Raw genomic sequence first — 21967 nt, 5'->3', positions numbered from 1 at the left:
TCTATGGTAACAAGATCACTGGCAGCTCCTCTTGCCTTTGGAGTTCATGAGCTAGCAGGCATTCTCTACAACACCAATGGACATAGTACCCTTGGCCCGGAAAGAGGTGCAGCAGAGAACTGACATTTATCTTCCGGTAAATGAATAAAAACAGCCAGAATCTATTCCAGATGGACTGGTCTGGGGACAGGGATTATGATATTGCCCAGGGATTTGAACTCTAGGGTCAAACAGAGCTCTTGTCAATCATAACTCTGCCATTTCCTACTAGTGTTGGACCACATATCTGTCTTCGTTAAACTTTATTTTTCTTAAGTGGGAAAAAAGCGGATTCATTCATTAACTTATTACTTTTTTTTCCCTGTAATACTCTAGAAATAAATTAGGTGCTAGATTTACCATGGTAAATACTATAAACACCTCATTTATATTCACATAAATTTATTACTAGGGTTGTTTTGTGAATAAAACCGGATCATGATGTAAAACAGTTAGTACAGGGCATGGTCCAAGGTTTTTTTCAACTAATATTAGTAAACTCAGAAGGTATAAAGAACTATCTTAAAAATACTGAAAGGGTTCTTAATTACACTTTTTCTCTGTGGCTCCTAGGGATATATTTAGGACAAATGAGGGGGTAAATAGGATGGGAGTAAATCTGAGCTTGATAAAAATAAGAGGTTTTAATAAAGTTCCGCATTAGTGATGGCCTTCTCACTCAATAGGTCCAAGAAGCATGAATACCCATTAGGTATCCTGCAGAGGCAATTCCTCTATTGAGCGTAAGGATTATAGCCATAACTGTCTTATATTTTTTAACTATAATAATAATTCTTACTGAGTTCATTATGTGTTATGATTATGTACCATACCGTGAACATTGAAAGCATATATTATCCATGAATTCATTGAATCCCTACAAAAATTTGAAGTGGGTAAGCAGAATCCTAATGTAACTAATGAGAAAGGGAAGATAAGCCAGAGAAATTCAAAACTTGCCCAAGTTCAAACAGATATCTGGTGAAGGAGCCAGAAAATCTTGCTGTAGCCCCAAATAAGAAATAAAAGAGAAATGTCTCTGAATTGAAGAGGGAGTAGAGGGTTCTCACTTGTTGTGCCTGCTTTCGTGCTGTTCAGGCAACCCGGAGAACTTCCCAGAGTTCCTTAGAATAACATTTAAAGACCATTTAAATGCTACTACCTACTTCAGATGAGACTTTTAAGAAAAAATAAGAATTATTTAGTAATAAAAACCGTACATGGTTACAACAACAGCTTCGTGTTCTGAAGTAATTATGAAAGTAGATTATGATTTTTTTTTTTTCAACGTTTTTTTTTTTTTTTTTTTTTTTTTTTATTTTTGGGACAGAGAGAGAGACAGAGCATGAACGGGGGAGGGGCAGAGAGAGAGGGAGACACAGAATCGGAAACAGGCTCCAGGCTCCGAGCCATCAGCCCAGAGCCTGACGCGGGGCTCGAACTCACGGACCGCGAGATCGTGACCTGGCTGAAGTCGGACGCTTAACCGACTGCGCCACCCAGGCGCCCCAGATTATGATTTTTATTAAAGTTTTTATATAACAAAATTGGCAATGCTGTTAGTCTTCCAACAGTGACTTTCTGTTTAAAGGTTGCTGTGTAGGGGCACCTGGGTGGCTCAGTCAGTTGAGCATCCGACTTCGGCTCAGGTCATGATCTTGCGGTCTGTGGGTTCGAGCCCCACATTGGGCTCTGTGCTGACAGCTCAGAGCCTGGAGCCTGCTTCGGATTCTGTGTCTCCCTCTCTCTCTGCCCCTCTCCCACTCATGCTCTGTCTCTGTCTCTGTCTCTCTCTCTCTCTCTGTGTCAAAAATAAATAAACATTAAAAAAAATTTTTTTAAAAAAGGTTGCTGTGTATGCTGGTTACTTCAAGAGATTACGGAGGAAAGAAAAAAAGAAAAAAATACATATTCTTATGGCATAATGGAGCAAAATGGAACACAAGATTATATTTATGACATTACTGCCAACATGTGAAACTGCATCAATGTGTATGGGTAATGGATAAACTAACGAGAAGTTTCCTGAAAATTGTGGGTGACAGTTTTTGTTTTGGATTTCTATGGTGATTCTTATTTTATTTTGCAATAAATAATTATTAAAAAGCAATGTAATTGGCCTGTGATGTCCAGAAATCTCTGAATCACTCATTCAATATGTGACACTTTTAACCAATGGTTTCTGTCACAAGATGCCCTTGATTCTGTGCTTTGTTCTTCATGGGAACTTTCAATGACAAAGTGGAAATGCTCAGGACAATTGAGTAAATGCCCTCCAGCCTGCATCCCTTTCTCTATGATTTGGGCCTGTATATGGGCTAGTTTCCTGGTCAGTTTAGGACTATTTTAGGAGAAGAGTAAGTCTCCATCCTTGAGGAAAATGTGTCAAAGTGACCTATAGATATTGGAGAAGGAAGAGAATGCCCTAGAGGCAAACTTATTGCATTAATGCTTTTCACTTAGCAAATCTCAAATTCATGGCCAGTTTATACCTGAGAACAACTACTACTTCTCTCCTTATCCACCTTCTTATTTTTTCTCTATTTTGTATATCATACATACAAAAGAGTATATATAATACACATGTACAAGTTAAATAATAATAGCAACACAAATGCTCATATGTCTATCAGATAGTTTAAGAAATAGCACAAACTCTGTCTTTGAAACCTTTTATGTGCCTCTTCCCTAACTCCCATTTTTTTTTGCTGCAGCTTAGGCTGCCTGGTCCCACCTACTGCACCCCCTTTTTCCTCTCCTCCTGCAAAGACCCTCATGCAACCACAGACTAGGCACATTTCTTCAGCCGTGGAGGAATTACATTTGTTCTTCCATTCTCTGCCCTTTGCTAAATAACACTGTTTTCTTTTGTTATTTTCAGGCAATCCAGAATTTAGTGTGGGACTCTTAGTGCCATTAGGATGTTGAATACATGGTCTTGAATATATTCAACCTGTTTGTTTTTATTTTTTTCTCTCACAGTTTAAAAGTTACATATACATATCAGGCCGCCCACTATATGTCAAGCAATGGAGAAACAAAGAAACAGATATCAATATTGTTCTTTTGAAAGAATGGAATCTTGCCATTTGCAACGACATGGATGGAGGTAAGGAGTATAATGCTAGGTGAAATGAGTCAGTGAGAGAAAGACAAATACCGTGTGATTTCGCTCATATGTGGAATTTAAGAAACAAAACAAACAAGCAAAGGTAAAGAGAGAGAGAAAGGGAGAGAAACCAAGAACCAGACTCTTAACAATAGAGAACAAACTGGCGGTTGCCAGAAGGGAGGTGGGTGGGGTTTTGGGTGAAATAGGTGAAAGGGATTAAAAGGGCCCTTATCACGATGACCACGGAATGATGTGTAGTATTGTTGAATCACTATATTGTACACCTGAAACTAATATAACACTGTATGCTAACTCTACTGGAATTAAAAAAAAAAAAAAAATTGAAAAAACCCAGATATCCATTTTAGACACAAGGATCACCAGGACCCAATTCTTTGCTCTCAGGGGGCTCCAAACCAGAAGACATATATTTTTTTCTTTTTTTCCCTCCTTTCTTTTCTTTTCTTCTTTCTTTCTTTTTTTTTAATCCTAAAATGAGCATACCTTCAAAAAACTCTTTCCAAGGTCCCTGATGGGAATATATTTTCGTTGCATTGTGATCAAGCCACTCTGCTGCCTTCTATGGCTGTAAAAGTGATGGTTTGCTCTAACAGGAGATTTATAACGCTGTCTCAGGACCGGGTCAGACAGGGGTCAGGCAGGGGTGGGCTAGTGCTAGGGTGGAATTGGGGAGAAGACAATGAGAAGCTAGAACCTAAAATAGAACTACCCATTGTGCTTAGGGAACAAAGTTAGAATGACCACAGACTTTTGTTGTTATTGTTTTTCCAATCATTCATTTACTGTTTGCTAATTATGTGCCAGGCACAGCGTTGTGTACCTGATGTATACGTAGACTCAGGCCATTCCATTAGGAACTGTTGCTGCCCCCATTTTGAAACGTTAGAACCAAAACTCGGGCTCAACCCGTAACTCAAGTTTACTCAGAAGCTGCAAAACTAGGTTTAATCCCAGGACTCTCTATCCCCAAAGCCCCACATCGCTCTCATTTTAAAATTTCTTTAGGGATTTTTGCCTTCAGTTTTTGGAATTTAAAGAATTTGAGATATAATTGACATATGACATTAATTTCAGATATACAACATAAAGATTTGATAATATACATATTGCCAAATGATCGCTATCTTAGCCATTATATTACGAAGGCTGCACAAACAATTTCAGCTGACACGAGGACATGTTCATGTCTCAAGAGCGTGGCAGCAAACAGATGGTGGTTCAGGCAATCCATGGACCTCATAGATAAACATGGAAGAACTGAAGCCCAGACAGCCCAAACCGAGGGCAACCAGCGATATGACCGACACAACAGACGTCCACCAATATTGTTGGGTGTCTGCCACTGGGCTCCATTTCTGGAACAGGTAGGGTTGAGAGGAGGAGAGCAGCAAAGAGCATACCCCACTAGGGCAAGGCCAGAGGGTTGGGCTACTGGGCAGGTGACAGGGCGGGGGCCTCAGGCTGGAGAAGCTGCCTTGGTCAGAACAGGGATCTTGGGCTTGTGGAACGAGATTCAGGAACAATGAGGTACAAGAAGAATGAAACCCAGAAGCCAGTCTTATTCTTTGATGAGTCAGTCACCCAGGGCTGGGCTGGGCCACAGAGCCTATTTTTAAGCATTAAATGGCTCACATCCCAGGAAATCAGCGCCTGGGAGTCTGGCAACTGGAAGGATCGGATAGTTTCCTGAGCTCTCTAGAGGCATCTTTCACAACTTCGGTAGTTCTCTTCCAGTGTTGAAACAGGTATTCACAAAAAGCTTAACTTTATATTGACTCAGAGTTCCTTTTCTTAAGAAATTCTGAAAAGTTTTCAGCATGTGTCCATGTGGATGTGTTTTGTTAAAGGAACGTTTTTATTGGTCTGGCTTCCACTTCCTTGATCTGTACTATTATTATTAATTAAAATTGCAAAGTCAATGCCTCAGCTTACCTTTGTTCTCTCAGAGAGACAGGAGTGACCTGCCCCAGAAGGACTGGGTATATTGGCTATAGTAATGCCTACATTGCTGAAGTATGGAGAAGAATTTAAAATGAAACAGGGTGAGATTTCTTAGAATGTGAGTAGGCCTCAGTTCTAGAACAGGTTTTGGCCACATATTTGTTTTTATTTTATTTTATTTTATTTTATTTTTATTTTTTATTTTATTTTATTCTATTTCTTATTTTATTTTATTTTATTTTATTTGTGCATCTTTAAAATTTTACAGCAATTTTCTTTTCATGCTACAAACGACAAGCACTTACAATAGTGTTGCAGGAGATGACTGTAGAGGAAAGGAAAGTGGTGGGGAGTTTCCAGCTGTAGGTAAGCAAGGTATCTGCTGTGTAAGTCACTCCCCCACAACCTCTGAAAAAGCAATCATTGCTCTCTATTATTTGTGTGTCTGGATCCTTTTCATGGGAACTTGGAAAAGCATTCAGAGTTTGGGTTAGTGAAGAATGCAAACAGTTGCCATACACATTCTAGTGCCAGAGTTAGATCAGGGAGTGACACCCGACTTCAGGCTTATCTGGGGTAAGACACCATGGTTTCCTTGCTTACTTGTTGATAGAAGTCAAATTCAATTCATTTTCATTTAATTCAGCTTGTTTATTAAGCATTAACCGAACACCCGCAGCATGTCAGCTATGAGCTCACAATGTAGCAAAAGAGATGCTTGCAAATTAATGAGAATCCAATATGATGTATGATAATCTGGGAGGATTACATGAATGAATGAATACATAGGAGAAGCTTTTTAGAGAATACGTAGTGATGTGGTTTGAAGTGTTGGAGTTTGGAGTAAACAGCCAAGAAAGAATTCTTGAAGACATCGTCAGTGCAAAAAGGTAGTTTTATTAAAGGACCCATGGGCAGAAAGAGCTACACTGGGGTTGTGAAGAGTGACTGATTATATACCTTCAGGTTAGAGGAAGTTAGGGATAGTGTGAGTCTCTAAGGAATTTTGGAAACAAAGGTTCTAGGACCTTGAGGGACTAGCTGCAGTTAGGAAAAGGTCATTTGTTACTGTTAGTAAAAACTCAGTCATGAGACCTTTAATATGTATATCAGGTGGCCATAAGCTTGGAGTATGATTGCCAACATATATCTTGGGGGGTAAAGATAAAGGAAGTTTCCAGGGGCGCCTGGGTGGCGCAGTCGGTTAAGCGTCTGACTTCAGCCAGGTCACGATCTCGCGGTCCGTGAGTTCGAGCCCCGCGTCAGGCTCTGGGCTGATGGCTCGGAGCCTGGAGCCTGTTTCCGATTCTGTGTCTCCCTCTCTCTCTGCCCCTCCCCCGTTCATGCTCTGTCTCTCTCTGTCCCAAAAATAAATAAAAAACGTTGAAAAAAAATTTAAAAAAAAAAAAAAAAAAAAAAAGGAAGTTTCCAAAGGAATTTTTCAATGTTAAAGTAGGATCCTGGGGGGTCAGGATAATGTTAAGCTCAGATTCCCTTTTGCCCTTAGCAAAGTGTCATCATTGAGGCAGTTGAGCTCCTAGAGGAATGTCACTTTGCCTGTTACAAGGACTTGTCAATGGACATAGGCAGTAAGGAAATTTAATTTTTTTTCTTTTGCCTTTGGTTCCCATATAATTCATAGAAATTGTCACAAAGTAGGCATTAACAGATATGTGTTAATTGCATAGGTGCACAAATGGATTACAAGATGTGCACAGGCATATTCTCTGTTCTTTGGAACTGATAGTATGATCTTTGGAACATATAATAATATTTTTGGAACTTAGAATGTAATAGTGGGGTAAGGTAAGCTTGGGGTCCTAGACCTGAGATCACACTTTAGCGGGGAGAAAACCCATGGAAGACATCAACTAATTCATGGGAATTTGCAAAACTTTACCGGCCATGTTTGACCAGCCACATTTTACAGACATGTCTTCTGGTAGGAAATAGTTACACAGCAGTCTCAATCCAGGGCAGCTTTCAATGTCTTAAACAAGAAATATCTAGCAAAACAGTGTTTCCTGATTCTTGTGCTTGAAGGCTCCCCCTCTTTTTCTGTTCATGTTTTAGGAATACACAAGAACTAAGTTATCCACCGGGTGTTTTTCTAGCTTGGGCAAGAAGAAGCATCTGCTTCAGTTTCTTTGCTTTTCTGATTCCCACTACTGTTCTTTTTTTTTTTTTTTTTTTTAATATTTATTTATTTTTGAGAGAGAGAGCATGAGAGGGGGAGGGTTGGATGTAAGGGTACAGAGGATCCAAAGCAGGCTCTGTGCAGTCAGCAGAGACTGCCCTTATGTAGGGCTCGAACTCACAAACCATGAGATCATGACCCGAGCAGAAGTCGAAATTGGACACTTAATCGACTGAGCCACCCAGAAGCCCCACTACTGTTCTTAATTAACCCTTTTCTCCCAAGATGTGGCCCTAAGATGGTCTATGAGACATCATCAAAAGTAAAACAAATCTGGAAGATTCAACTCCTGAACAAAAAATGTCAGACCTACATTTATTTCCCATATGTCTACTTTATTCCGCAAAGAAATCAAGACACACTGGTGACAAGATTAGGCAGTATGGCATAGATTATATGGGAGAAGAAATATGTTTCATGTGCCTTGGAATCAGAAGATAGATTCAACACTTTCCAAAATGTACAAATTTCAGTTTGTTGTTAGTTTTCCTGTGGAGAGAAAATAGCAACAGATGAAAATTGCTGAGGCTGTAGACGTTTTATTAGCATCCAAACTTCGCTAATGAACCCCCCAGTAATGTACCCAAGTCTCTCCACTTATTGGTGTTCTTTAAAGGGGGTGGGTGACTGCAATTTACAAATACTTGAGCAACTGGTGCTGGCTATGTGAGGATGATGCTCAAAATATGTCACAATCAGTTTATATCCCTGAAAACATATTTAATGAATTTCTAGTAAAAGGAGACTCGCTTAGAAACCTTTTTTCCATAAATGATTTTGTCTTAAAGTCACATTTTGCACTTTCCATCAAATGTAACTTTTCATAAAACTATTTTTTCTGATAAGAAAAAAACCAGGACAGTATGCCACATATATTAGGTGTTTGTTTTCACTCATGTATGTTTTGAAAATACTTAAAAGGATCTATATGTTTCTATACATTCTAGTATATCATACACCATCTTATATTAAAATTTTTTTTAAATGTTTATTTTATTTTTGAGAGACAGAGACAGAGCGTGAGTGGGGTAAGGGGCAGAAAGTGGACACATAGGATCGAAAGCAGGCTCCAGGCTCTGAGCTGTCGGCGCTTAACTGACTGAGCCACCCAGGCACCCCTTATATTTTTTGATCTGACACTAACACATCTTTCAGATGATTACTTTGTTACCTTTAAGCTAATTTTGGCTACTTGATTTTCAAATTCAATTTTTATTATAGCTCCAAAATATATTTTGTTGAGAAGTCACCCTCTGAAACAGAACAATTTCTTCAGGATTTTTAGTTATTGTCGCCTTTTGTGCCAATAATTAGGGGGCTCTAACATATCTAAACTTAATGGTTAAAGCTGAACAAGTAAATCTAGTTCATTCTAACATATGACTGGACTGGCATGCCTAACAGGAGGGATGTTCCTTGTCCCTGGAAATAATCAAGCATAGACTCTGAGATGACATGAATTATTTGCAGAGGGAGTTCAAGCAATAGATTAGTAGGTGGAAGTTGAATGAGGCGCCCCTCCAATTTCCTTCCAACTCAAAGATTCTCGGATTCTTTGCTTTACTCTTACTGCCAGAATATGTAGAGATCCAGTGACACTAGCGACCCCAAATTTTACATATTCATCATATTCACATATTCATTATTCCCCAAACCACTTTCTCTAGTGGACATATATTTGTCGTAACACACAATTACACCTTAAATACAGAAAAGAAAAACATTTCAGTACTTACCGAACTTCAGAACAAAAGAAGCAATCATTGGCATAAGTTTTGCCGTCAGATCCACAAATTGGTGCATATATTTCATAACAAAATCCCTCTTCTCTCCGTGGGAACTTCTCATATTTACTGCAATCAACCTGGAAATACATATTAAAAGCCTTCAAGCGAATCCTTATTCCCAAGATTTAGGATTTCCCAAGCAAGCTTAGAGGGCTCGCCAATCATTTGTTTCCTAGTCTAATGGTCATTTGTTTCCTATTCCTCATCAAACGCCTTTGAGATATATCAAGTGTGAAGATTTCTTACATCAGATATAAAATCATGAGTGATAAACTTCTTTATGGCAGCTTGTAACCAAATCACTATTTATTTAAAAATTAAAAATTAAAAATTAAAAACATCCACGGCCAATTCACAGATGTAACCATTCCCATGGGGTTAGTGTCCTACACATCCTGCTATTCCTCTCTTTCACTTAAAAAATTCTATCTGAATGCAACAGTGAGATGTATTATAGGGATACCTACTATAGTTTTAAGAACTAGCACATCATTAGCGACTTTTACCATTAATTATTGGTAACAAATGACTTCTTATACACTTAATCAGCACACAGACAGTCACATGTATTTTACTCTTGTAGTTGAGAACCACTGTTCTATATGCAGGAGCAAAGCCAGCGTATAAAGCTCTCTGCAGGAGCAAGGATGCAATCACCAAGAAAGAATTTTCTGGGTTTTTCATCTATGAGCAAGCTGAAGAATGTGAACAGTAAAAGTCAAACACATCAGGATTCAAATCCTGATGTGCTCTGGGATATGACCCTGGGACAATCATTTTACTTCTTTAAGCTTTGATTTCTTTACCTGCAAAGTGAGGACAATAATAACTACAGTGTAAGGTTAAAGCAAAAAATATATATATAAGCAAGAAGATACATGTAAAATGCTTAGCACTTTGTGACATGGAAAATGCTGAGTAAATAATAGCTATTATCTTTATCCCTTGGCCTACACAAACTCCAGCTCTATTCAGAAGACTCTACATTTCCAGTTTTTCTGACTCTGAATTCCACATGTAAGATTTTACGATTTGATTGTCTCCACTTGCATAGCATGAAATATGGTCAAACTTCAAGTTAAATTCATCTTCCCCTTCAGCTATGTTCTGTTAATTAATCATTTCATTCCTTTGGTTGCTTTACACCACACACCTTCTAAGTTTTAGGGCTGAGCTGAGAGCTGGCAATACAGAGATTAGTATGCGTGACAAAATGGCAGAAGGACCGCAGGGCCTAGTGGAGTATGGTGGAGAATGAGAATTACAGGGCCCCCTGGTGAGTATATTTCAGCATGACTTCACTTCTTGCCTGCTCAAACCCCAGTACCAGGACTCAATGTGATATGTACAAGGAGACTCCCAAGGCTTCCTCTTCATGAATCTTTTTCATTCTCAAGCAACCAGTAAATCATGAGAATAGAATAGAGAATCCTATTATTCTCTTTAATAGGTAAAACAAAAGATTCAAAGAGATGAAAGGAGCTGCCTGGGCCCCAGAATCACACAGCTGAAAAGTCGTGGAGCTTGGTCTAGAACCCAAAATGCTTGACTCCTGGTTTAAAGTTTTTACCACCACAGCTAGAATTTCTCAACAATAGTTATTACTTAATATGAGTCATAAAGGGAAGGTTCAATTAAAATCTTCATTCTGTAAGATAAAGAACAAAGATGTGTCTGACCCATTTAACAATTACAACAATCATGACTTGTCCTTATTGAGCTTTACTACGTGCCAGGTGCTTACGCTCACCTCTCTTCAAGCGTTGTGGCTTTAAGTCTCACAATAAGCTTATGAGCCCAGTATTATTGCCCATGGCCACACAATCAGGGAGCTAGAATACAAACTCAGGACTTTATAACTCGAATGCTAGGTATCTAACCACTTTGTTCTATTATGTCCCATTCAGAAAGGTCTCTTAATAGTTTCTTAAATAAAACCAGTTTTGATACTGAAAAACTTCTTCAAACATGTAGCAATTTAATTAATGTATAGTAGCAAATGTTTCCTTATTGATACTGGCTTTAAAATTACAAAGAAGTAGGACCTTTATATCAAGATGGATGTACTGACCTGTTGAGGGCGTGTGGCACATTCTACATCTGTAAGAAAAACAAAGACAAGAGAAACTAAATTAAACTTTGGAAGAACCTCATCTTAGTAGAAAAATGATCTTTTATTTATGTTTCAGCTCTCAGACTGTCAAAAATATGACTCTCTTCAGAGCTGTGTATCAATATAATATCAAAGGTTGAAGCTTAGCACATATTTTTTTTTCTTTTTTTTGGAGTAGGATTAGAGCAGAGCCAACTACTATAACAATGAAGAGAAACTACTATAATACTGAGAAGTTCTTTCCTACCTCATAATCAGAGTTTAGGAAATATTGGGGGAAAAAAACCACCAGAGAAGTGGTTTTATATTTAGGGAATGTCTGCTGTTATGTAGCAGGAATACATGGCAGTTGAAAATTCTAGGGAGGCAAAGTTCAACTCAATGAAAAATAATAATAGTTCATGTTGCCAAACAATGGATGAGACTGTTTTATGAAGAAATGGCATCCCCATAAATGGTGATATCAAGTCAAAGCAAAGTCTGGATGTACACTTACCAAAGAAGTTATACAAAATATTTATAGGGATGAGACTTTGGCCTTAGCTAACCATTTAGCCCCAGAGATAGTATCATTTAGTGATTTATTGGTAGAGACAAAATAATGCATTTCAAAAAACCTGCCTTACTATCTATGTATCTGTGTTTATCCCAGAATTCTGTGAGCAGAAGACAACGTGAGCTATTAGTATCGGGGAAGGGTGGGTATGATAAGGGAGATACTCACTGAAGATGGATGTCAAAGCCAAAGCCAAGAGCAGGGCAAAGGCTGTTGCTTTCATGCTGCTGAAGTGGCCAAGGGCAGTCAGAGGGAGGCAAAACAAGTAACTTTCTGCCGTCTGCTCTGCCCACTTGGGTTCTACCTTATATATTGACAAGAGTTCCTGCCTCAATTGTGAAGTAACTATTTCCAGAAACAGAATCCTGGGAGGAGGTCAGAGACATATGCTAGTATGGGAATTCTTTTATTGTGAAATCAGATGGTTGCTCATGTTTGCTCATTTTAATAGACCATAGAACCCAATAAAACTGCTATTTCTTTGTTTCTTTACATACTTGAAAGATGGAGTGCTTTCACAGCTGTTATATGATTGGATCTTCATAACAAATCTGTCAGTTACTACAATTTTCTTTGTTTTACAGATGAGAAAGTGAAGTCAGAAAGAAGTTAAGTCATTTCACCCAGTTTACTACATATTCTTGGTTGCACTACTTTTCCAGGAACACTCACCAGCATGGCAGCTTTCTGTGTTTCCCCTCTTTTGACACTTTCCCAGTTTCCCCTCTTTCCTCCTATCTTCTCCAGCATCAAATGGGAAATATTGCCAGTTGAGACTCTAGACTGGGCACAGAGAAAAGGTATCAACACCCAAGTCTTTATTCAGCAGTAACAAGCAATGATTTATGCTCTTAGCAGGGGGATCATTTCTCCAAGATTCTAAATTTGAGGAGATGGTAAAATGGGTGGACTTGTTGAATAGTCACTCCTCATTTAATGCCAGATCTCTGGTGGAATTTCCTTATCAAGAAACCTTGGAAGAAGGGATTCCTCAAAGGCAATAATAAAGAGCTATGTGACCATCTTAACCAATAATGGATTTATTGGCTGCAGTGGCTCGACTGTACCTGAAGCACAGGCTCAAGGTTGAAGAATGAGATGTTGGGGTGCCCGGATGGCTCAGTCAGTTAAATGTCAGACTCTTGATTTCAGTTCAGGTCATGATTTCATGGTCATGAGATTGAGCCCCATGTTGGGCTCTGCACTGGATATGCACCTGCTTAAGATTCTCTTTCCCTCTCCCATCTCCTGCTCATGAGTGAGTACCCTCTCTCTTTCTCTCTCGAAAAAAAAGAATGAGATGTTGACTTTTCCATGGGCTGTAGGTACATACAAGTCCAGTGACATCTTACACTAATACAATAATTTTTAATAGACAAGCCACCAATCATTTGGTCGTGGTTTAAATACATTTAATTGTGCTTTATCAAACTATTTTTCATTTGAAATCTTTGATAAAGGCTACAAGGACACTTATTTTGAAATGTGCCAATTTTCAAATAGAGCAACTCTATGAGAAGACCTTGCAAGCAGCTCTTGCAGTTTTGGTAGACAGTTGTAAGACACTGTTTATACCACCAATGGAAGTGGTGTCAAAGACTGAGAGACTGAAATTCACAGTTGCTTCCCTTCAAAAGGATGAAGACAGCTGGAACCTATGCTGGTCTGGGGGGTCAGACATCTTAATACTACTGAGAGTTGAAACTCTAAGAGTCTTGCAGAGCTAAATTCATTGTCAGCTTCACCATTCCCTGCATGACCTTGGGCAAGTTCTTTATCTCCTAATAACTTTAGTTTCTTAATGTTCATTTAATCATTCAGTAAACATTAATGAGCATTTACTCTTAGAAACTATATTACAAATTAAAGAGCCCAAATGTCCATCAACTGACAAATGTATAAAGATGTGGTATACACACACACACACACACACACACACACACACACACACACACAGTGGAATATAACTTGGTATTCAAAAAGAATGAAATCTTGCCATTTGCAACAGAATGGATAGAACTAGAATGTAGTATGCTAAGTGAAATAAGTCAGTTAGAGAAAGATAAATACCATATGATTTCACTCACATGTGGAATTTAAGAAACAAAACAGATGAACATAGGGGAAGGAAAGGAAAAATAAGATAAAAATAGAGAAGGAGGCAAACCATAAGAGACGCTTATATACAGAGAATAGAGGGTTGTGAGAGGGGTGTTGGGTGGGGGGATGGGCTAAAAGGGTGATGGGCGTTAAGAAGGGCACATGTTGAAATGAGCACTGGGTGTTATATGTAAGTGATGAATCACTAAATTCTACTCCTAAAACCATTATTACAGTGTATGTTAACTAACTTGGATTTAAATAAAAATAAAAACAAAACAACAAAAAAAGAAATGGGTGTATTTCAACTTGGGTATAGCATGAATAATGAGAAACTTTCCCACTGTTTTCATTATAGCTTAACAAGGACTCTCTTCTTGACTAAACTTTAGTTAGGCTCCTCTGAGTCCTTTTCTTGACTAGGCCTTAACCTTGCTCCCCACCTCACCTCCATCTCATGCCTTTTGCCTTCCCCTTTCTGTATTAGCAGAGAATCCTGCTTAGTCATTGCTCTACCCTTGATATCTGATCAAGTTATTTTCCCCACTTTTAATATATAAATTCTTGGCCAACCTTTAGCAAGAATCCTCCCTGTCCTTGATAACTAATGTTAGTAATTTTCCATCTACTGACTCCCTCAACTTGCTCCTTGGCTATAAATCCCCACTTATTATATTCGGAGTTGAGCACTCTCTCTTTCTTATTGCAATAGGAGCATTCAAGACTATACCTTGAATGGCACCTTCCCTACCATTTTAATAAGTGCCAAATAATTTTTCTTTAACAAGCTTACAAAATAAAGTTAATGACACCATTATCATAAGCTTGTTGTAAGTTTCAAATGAGATGTATATGTAAGTACTTATCCAGGGTCTGGCACAAAGTAAGCTCTTAAAAAATTTTGGTATTTGATGATGATGATCAAGATAGCGAAGACAATAACAGTGACAGTGGTCTGAAGAAAAGATCAGGAAGCACTTAGGAACTGTTTTAAAATATGCAGATGATGTATCTTTGTGGCCTACTGGAAATAATAGATTGGCACTGATAGCAAAAGAAACTTTGTGATGATCAGCAATGTTTGATAATGACTGCAGGTAATGAGGATCTTATCATTTTAATCGTCTCATTGGAAGTCAAGTGAATACTTGTCAGGGACCCTGTAGAGGTAATTCCTTTATTGAATGTGAGAATGATCTCTATCCACATTTTTGAACTTGTCTTTTTTAATGGCAAAATACTTTGTTTAATGGCAATAGCAATGACAGTAATAATATTTACTGAGCACTAAGTATGTGTCAGGTAGTTTTTGGAATTGTTGTATGAATATTAACCTATTTAAATTTTAAAACTATATGAGATAAACACTACTACTATTAAGACTTTACAAATAAAAGAAGTGAAGCTCAGAGAACATAAATAACTTGCCCAAGGTCACAAGAGTGCATAGTGGAACTGGAAAATATTATATGGAAGAATAATACACTAAACAGATCACAGAGGCTCTCTGTTACTTAAAGAAGGAATGTGGCAGCTTGGTTTCCTAATCCCCATCTTCCTATAGTGGCCCTTGAGTCACTCTCGTGGAGACCCTAGGGCTCCACAGGATAATTTAAAGATCACTGGTCTAGGTGAGAAGTTCCCAAATTCCACCCTCAGGCTCCAGAAGGTGGGATAGGGGTTTAGTGAGGCAAGTACTATTTGAGGGAGAGTTTGTCTAGATCAGAGCCTGATACTTGGCTTTGGTTATAAGAGTGTGAATGCAGAAGGGAGAAGAGAAGGGAAAGAGGATGATCTAGAAGGAACAAGTTCACATACAGTTACAGGGCCATAAAGAGAGAATCTCTAGGGAATAAGGCAGTCATCTAAATTGAAACCCAAGAAGAGACTTGAATCTCAAGATTTTAGACACAAAATTAGAGGAGAACTAATATAGAGGTGACTCTGTGGAGGGTGTTGGAAGGCTGGGCTGGGTGGGATTATAATTGCTTAAACCTCTTCTGCTTCTGGGGAAGACTGGCCAGAGTTTAGGACCCGTTGATGTGCACACATGCACGGGTTAAGGGGTCACCTCTGGAGGAGAAATGTTGCAGGATCTGGGAATCAGGAAAGCTTTGACACTAAGTCAGCTGAGCTTTTCAGAAATGTCTTTCAACACAATGGTAGTACTTTCCTCCTAATAAGCAAGACTGTTTAGGCAGCACTGAGTTATAGTGGAATAGAAAAAAAAAAAAAAAAAGACTAAAATGTCACTATGAAGTTGAGTCCCCCCCCCCTTCCAAGGAATTCTGAACTATTTTCAGTATGTATTGGGGGTGGGAGAGGCGGGGGGAGGCTTACGGTTTATTTGAGAATTTACTTAAGAATTCAGCCCAGTGTAGCATATCCTTCCCATATTCTCTTGCTATTTCACATTAGGAAGTCACTTCTCTGCCTGAACTTTGCATTCTCAGAGGAACAGGTTTATCAGGTTACTGGTATCTGCTTTGCATAACAATTAGGAAGAACACATTTTTAAATTTTAACTCTTTGTTTTGAAATAATTGTTGCAAAACTAAAACAAGGAACTTCTCGAGTACTCTTTACCTCAAGACTCCATTCCAATTTTGCCATTTGTGTCCACAATGCCTTTATAACAGAACGATCCAACCCAACCTGATTTAATATTGTTATGATGGCAGTAGTCTCTACCAAAGTCTTAGCTGCCCTTTTTGGAAAAATGAATAAGTCCATCCTAAAATTCGTATGGAAGTACAAGTTACCTAGTATAGCCAAAACAATCTTAAAAATGAAGAAGGCTGGAGGACGCACACTTCTCAATTTTGAAATTTACTACAAAGTTATAGTAGTCAAGACAGTGTATAACAATTGAAGATCCAAAAATAAACTTTTTTTATTTATGGTCGGTTGATTTTTGACAAAGGCAAATTGCCAAGACAACTTACTGGAGAAAGAATAGTCTTCAAAAATTCATGCTGGGACACTAAGGTTGGACACTTACTTCATCTTGTATAAAAAAGTATAACAGAAATTAACACAAAATGGATCAAAGACTAAATGTAAGAATTATAACTTTTGAAGTCTTAGAAGAAAACATAGGCATGAATCTTTGTGACCTTTTAATGGGCAATGGCTTCTTAGATATGCTACTAAAAACAATAAACAAAAGGGAAAATAAATAAGTTGATTTTATCAAAATTAAAAACTTTTGTTCTTCATTAGACAGCCCAAAGAATGAGAGAAAATATTTGCAAATCATAGTTCTCATAAAGGACTAGTATTCAGAATATATAAACAGAATATATACAGCTCAACAATACCAGACAAATAATCCAGTTAAAAAATGAGCAAAGGATTTTGAATAAACATTTTTCCAAAGAAGATATACAAATGGCCAATAAAGGCAGGGAAATGCAAATCAAAGCCAAAATGAGTACAATTTCACATCCATTAGAATGTCTAAAAAAAAAAAAAAAAAGACAAGGTGTTTAAGATGTAAAGAAATTGGAACCCTCATACATTGCTGGTGGGAATGGCAAATGTCATAACAGCTGCTTTGGAAAAGAGTTTGTTAGGTCCTCAAAAAGTTAAATGTAGAGTTACCCTATGGCCTAGAAATTCTACTTCTAGGTATTTACCCAAGAGAATTGACAACAAAACAAAACAAAATCTTGGATGTGAATGTTCATGGCAGCTTTATTCATAATGGCTCAAAACTGGAAACAATCCAAGTATCCATTGATTGATAAATGTTGAATGTAGTCTAGCCATAGAATGGAATATTATTCCGCTACAAAAAGGAATAAAGTACTGACACCTGTTACCACATGAATTAATTGTGAAAATCTTATGCTAAGTGAAGGAAGTTAGACACTATATAATATGACTCTGTTTATGTATGATGTCCAGAGTGGTAAATTCATAGACAAGAATTAGATTCATGGTTGCCAGGGGCTGGAAAGATGGGGGAATGAGAGTGGCTGCCAGTGGGCTTGGAGTTTCTTTCTGGAGTGATGGAAGGTATTGCAATCGGATGGTGGTGATGGTTGCACAATTTTGTGAGTAGACTAGAAACCACTGAATTATACACTTGAAAAATGAGGGCGTTTATAACTAATAGAATGCTGCATGTTAATTATACTTAAATTTTAAAAATTAAAAAAAGTAAAAACATGAATTTTTTTATGTGGACTCTCAACAACAATAATAAAAGATGCATTCAGGATCATGAATTGTCATGTTCTTTAGTCTCTTTCAATGAAGAATATTTAAAAGTCCTGTTCTTGGTTTTTGAAAGTTGTAGATGAGTTATTTTACAGCAGGTTTCTGAATTTGAGTTTGTCTGACATTTCCTAGGGGCTATGTTCAAGCTGTGCATTTTTGGCAGGGAAATACGGAAGTTACTCTATATTATTTGCACTGTATACTTTGAGATAGTTTACGTGATGTTGCCCCATCACTAACAATGCTAAGTTCAATCACTTGTGCAGGTTAGTGTCTGCCAGGTTTCTCCACTCTATGGTTACTCTTTTTCCTTTCAAAATTAGTAAATATTTTGTGATGAGATCCTTGAGATTACTCGAATATCTCATTTTTCATCACAGTCTTACACTATTAAGTGAGGCCATATTCAATGGAGCAAACTATATACATAAATTCATGTACTCTTATATGTTCACATTGTACATTTGCCTTTTCACTTTCTAGTATCAATTTCTACGGAACTGAAATGTTCCCATTTATCTCAAACCAAGAAAAAAAACAACCCAGAACGTTTGCTGATCATGGGCCTTTACTTCCAGCATGCCAGACACATTTCCAAGAATGTGGTCTATGTTTTGGGCCTGGGTAAATGTTGGAGAAGGAAGGCATACAGGTCGTAATCAACCCTTTCATTTCTGTAGGACTTTTCAGTTTACAAAGCGTGTTTGCATGCATATGTCACCTGACTGTCACAATATACAGGTTAAATTAGGGATTATTATTCTCTTGATTTTGTCAGTAAGGAAAGTGCCATCACACACATGAATGACCAACCCACGGCCACACACACCAGTGAAAGTTCAGGTTCGCATAAACACATAAGTCTCCTGTCCCAAGTTTTGTTGTGTTCTCCTGAGCTGTTTGGTGAAGTTGTATAATGAAGACAGAGAGGACGAGGACGCCAAAGACCTCAGTGATGCAAATGCCGATGAGTACACAGAGAAGCAAGTAAAACTGAATAAAATCATTTTCTCTTCCAGGTCTAAACTTGGAGAGGTAAAAATTTAAAAATAAACCTCCTTTACATTTGCATTTATGGTTATCAGCTTCCCTGTGGCAAAGATTTACTTTCCCTGGCAGGGAAAAAGGGAAAGAAAGGAAATTAATTACATATGTGATAGTAAGATATATATATATATATATATATATATATATATATATATATAGTCCATTGACGTTAACTAGCTTACGATGAAAACCAAAGTCTTCATTGCCAATATCACACTTCAGTGGGAGATAATTTTAACCATTTCTATTCTAAGGTTGCTACCATAATAATTCTCAATAGTATACTTGTAACCTTGTTTCTTGATTTCTTAACTAAAAAGAGTTACTTATTGACCCCCATCTATGAAGGAAAAATTGTTAATTTACATTACCTTCCCATCTTTAGTTCTTCCCAATTTTTGATGACTATATCATGACTTTTAGCTCTTCCCAATTTTTGATGAGTATATCGCGACTTTTCAGTCTTCATATTACCTTTATAACTTTAAATAATATATTTTAGTCACGTTCTATTATTCTCATCCTTAGATAGCATCTCGTAATTCTGCAAGAAAATTACTTGCCTCCACACACTTAGCCAGCCAACTTTTTTCTCTAAAGATTTGTCACCTCTATGTTAATTTTTACATTTCGTACATTAAAAATATACACATTCCATTCTGTATACTGTAATTCATTCTACTACTGGTTAACCATAGATTGATTCTAAAATTTAAAGAGCAATAACTGTTTTTAAACATCATTTATAAATATTAAAAGGATTTTACGGATGTATCAATTGTAGGCCAAATCTAGACTTCAAATTAAGAAAGATCAGAAACCTCCTTTTAGGTGGTAAGTTCTGGTGAATGTTGGCAGAAAAGGGGGCAGTGTCATCAACGGTTAGCATCTGCTTTGGATGCAGTATAGACTGAAGAACTAATGCCGCTCAGGTCTGCAATAAAGCGAGATGTTTCCTAACTTTCTTTATGCAGTGTGGTGTGTAGAACAGACGCTAGATAGATCCTGAGCAGGCAGAACCATCCGCCATTCCCGGTTTTGCAATTCTGCCCATCATTTTACTTTGGGAGCTTCTTTTATATCACCTGAAAAGTTTGGCTGATAACGTTTACCTTATGATGTTATGTGGGGATTAAACGAGACAGAAAATATGAAAGTATTTTGTGAACTCTAAGTGCTTTATAGATGTTATTATACACTGGGTCATTTCATGGTAGAAGGAATTTGATTCTCAAGAGTATTGAGGTATAATGGATGGAATCCTGGAAACACTGTTTGGGCCCTGGATTGGGAGTAGCAAATCTTGGTTCTTGTCCTCGTCTTCCATGTGAACAATGAGACATTTCCAATTCTGGGAATTCAGAGTTTCCATCCATAAAATGAGGCGGTTGACTGGCTCTCTTTCATCCTTGACGATCAGGAATTCTAGTGTAGGTGTGTATTTGGCCATGTTTTGTATCATGGTTTTTTGATATGTTTCCCTGACCTTCACGCACAGTTGGCAGGGATTGTCATAGGTTTTTCTATCTGTACCATACACCAGGGTGAAGACGAGCTCACGGGGTAGGGGTATGCCCATGCCTTGGTCTTTATCACAATCCAACTTCAAGGAGAAGGGAGCTTTTGTGTACTCAGAAATGAGCTTCTGAGGATTCAGGTCAGCCGAGAAGTTGTGAGTGAGATCAGAGGAAGAATGGGAAGGACTGAGGTAGCCACAAACTTGATAGCAGCAGAGGAGAAAGGGGTGAGGCAAATGGAGAAATACAGAAATCAAGCCTCCTAAGAAGGTAGAAGCAACTGAAGATACGTAAGAAAGATTGGTGAGGAACACCAGGAAAATGCAGGTGTTTGTTTAAGACAGAGCAAACAGTGTTAGATGCAGGGATAAATCAAAACTGGGAGAAGGAAAAACAAGAGAAGCTGAGGATATGAGAAGGTGGGAGGAACTGGCATGATGAGAAGAGCAGCACAGACTGGGAGACTGAGGGGGTGTGTGCCACTCAGGTGAGGGGATGCTCTACACACACCAGCAGGTGTGAGCAATTCAGGAGAGGATCACACCGGTGTGGGAGGGAGCTCAGAACCGGGAGGTGAGAGCTGCTGAAGGTGGCAAGCAACTCAAGAGAGCTAAGCCAGCAAACCCATCTGACCACCTGTTCTAGGCCCTTCACTGTCCAGATCACAACTTCTCCCTATCTGCTACTTTTACTTCAGCAGCTCTGTTTTTTTCTGAGATACTTCCCTATCCTTGCTCTTCTTCACAGTCTCACAGTTGACTTGACCATGATCTGGCTTGGCTTTAACTTTGAACTTGACGTTGAACTTGACTCTGGTTCAGACCCATATTTTATCCCAATCATCTCGACCATGTTACGTGTGTCATGATCATGGGGACAGAGTCTGTACTTAATGTGATTATATAGCAATTTAGAGGTAGGATATAAAGGCGGGAGTCAACTGCTTATACGCCTTTTTTATACCACTTTTATGGAGTCACCATAACTATGAATTCCCTCTCTACTTGAGTTTGTAAGGAGATAAGGTTTCCAAAGGCCTCCTTTTATCTTTAAGGCAGCCTATAGGTGGTGGGCAGGACTATCCTCTTTCAATCTCTGGGCCAAGAGTAGTTCTGGAGCAAGTGAGGGAAGAAGTGAACATGGGGAGGAGAAAATGACCCATGAAAGTACACCAAGGTAGGGGCGCCTGGGTGGCGCAGTCGGTTAAGCGTCCGACTTCAGCCAGGTCACGATCTCGCGGTCCGTGAGTTCGAGCCCCGCGTCAGGCTCTGGGCTGATGGCTCGGAGCCTGGAGCCTGTTTCCGATTCTGTGT

The 21967-nt window shown here is 38.4% G+C and overlaps 2 protein-coding genes across 4 annotated transcripts in view; one reads left to right on the top strand and one right to left on the bottom strand.

The window, feature by feature from the left end:
* The window catches only part of LOC131506024 (sperm-associated acrosin inhibitor-like), a 117563-nt gene that overhangs the window by 35607 nt on the left and 59989 nt on the right, over positions 1-21967 (top strand). For 2 of the 3 annotated variants that reach the window (XM_058719631.1, XM_058719641.1), the window contains exon 2: positions 3022-3148. The exons of the other annotated variant lie outside the window; for it this stretch is intronic. In XM_058719631.1, the coding sequence (XP_058575614.1) occupies positions 3069-3148 (80 nt within the window). In that variant the 5' untranslated portion in view covers positions 3022-3068. The remainder of the gene's footprint in view (positions 1-3021; positions 3149-21967) is intronic. 3 annotated transcript variants of the gene reach the window in all.
* Positions 7630-12071, bottom strand: LOC131506038 (serine protease inhibitor Kazal-type 9-like). Its single transcript, XM_058719686.1, has 4 exons — positions 11935-12071; positions 11169-11197; positions 9047-9174; positions 7630-7799 (listed from the first exon to the last, which is right to left on the bottom strand). Exons 1-4 carry the CDS (start codon positions 11987-11989, stop codon positions 7754-7756), a joined length of 258 nt encoding a protein of 85 aa, XP_058575669.1. The 5' UTR covers positions 11990-12071; the 3' UTR covers positions 7630-7753.

Source organism: Neofelis nebulosa, chromosome 1 (assembly GCF_028018385.1).
Source record: "Neofelis nebulosa isolate mNeoNeb1 chromosome 1, mNeoNeb1.pri, whole genome shotgun sequence".
NCBI lineage: Eukaryota > Metazoa > Chordata > Mammalia > Carnivora > Felidae > Neofelis > Neofelis nebulosa.
Note: the sequence above shows the minus strand (reverse complement) of the source record. Positions and strands in the feature narration are given on the sequence as shown.

Excerpts from the sequence above, each read along its gene's own strand:
- LOC131506038 (XM_058719686.1), bottom strand. The coding sequence starts at position 11,989 with ATGAAAGCAACAGCCTTTGCCCTGCTCTTGGCTTTGGCTTTGACATCC. Across the intron at positions 11,198-11,934 it reads GGCTTTGACATCCATCTTCA|ATGTAGAATGTGCCACACGC; the intron begins GTGAGTATCTCC and ends TTTTTCTTACAG. Across the intron at positions 7,800-9,046 it reads TTCTTTTGTTCTGAAGTTCG|GAAAACTAACAACAAACTGA; the intron begins GTAAGTACTGAA and ends TTCTCTCCACAG.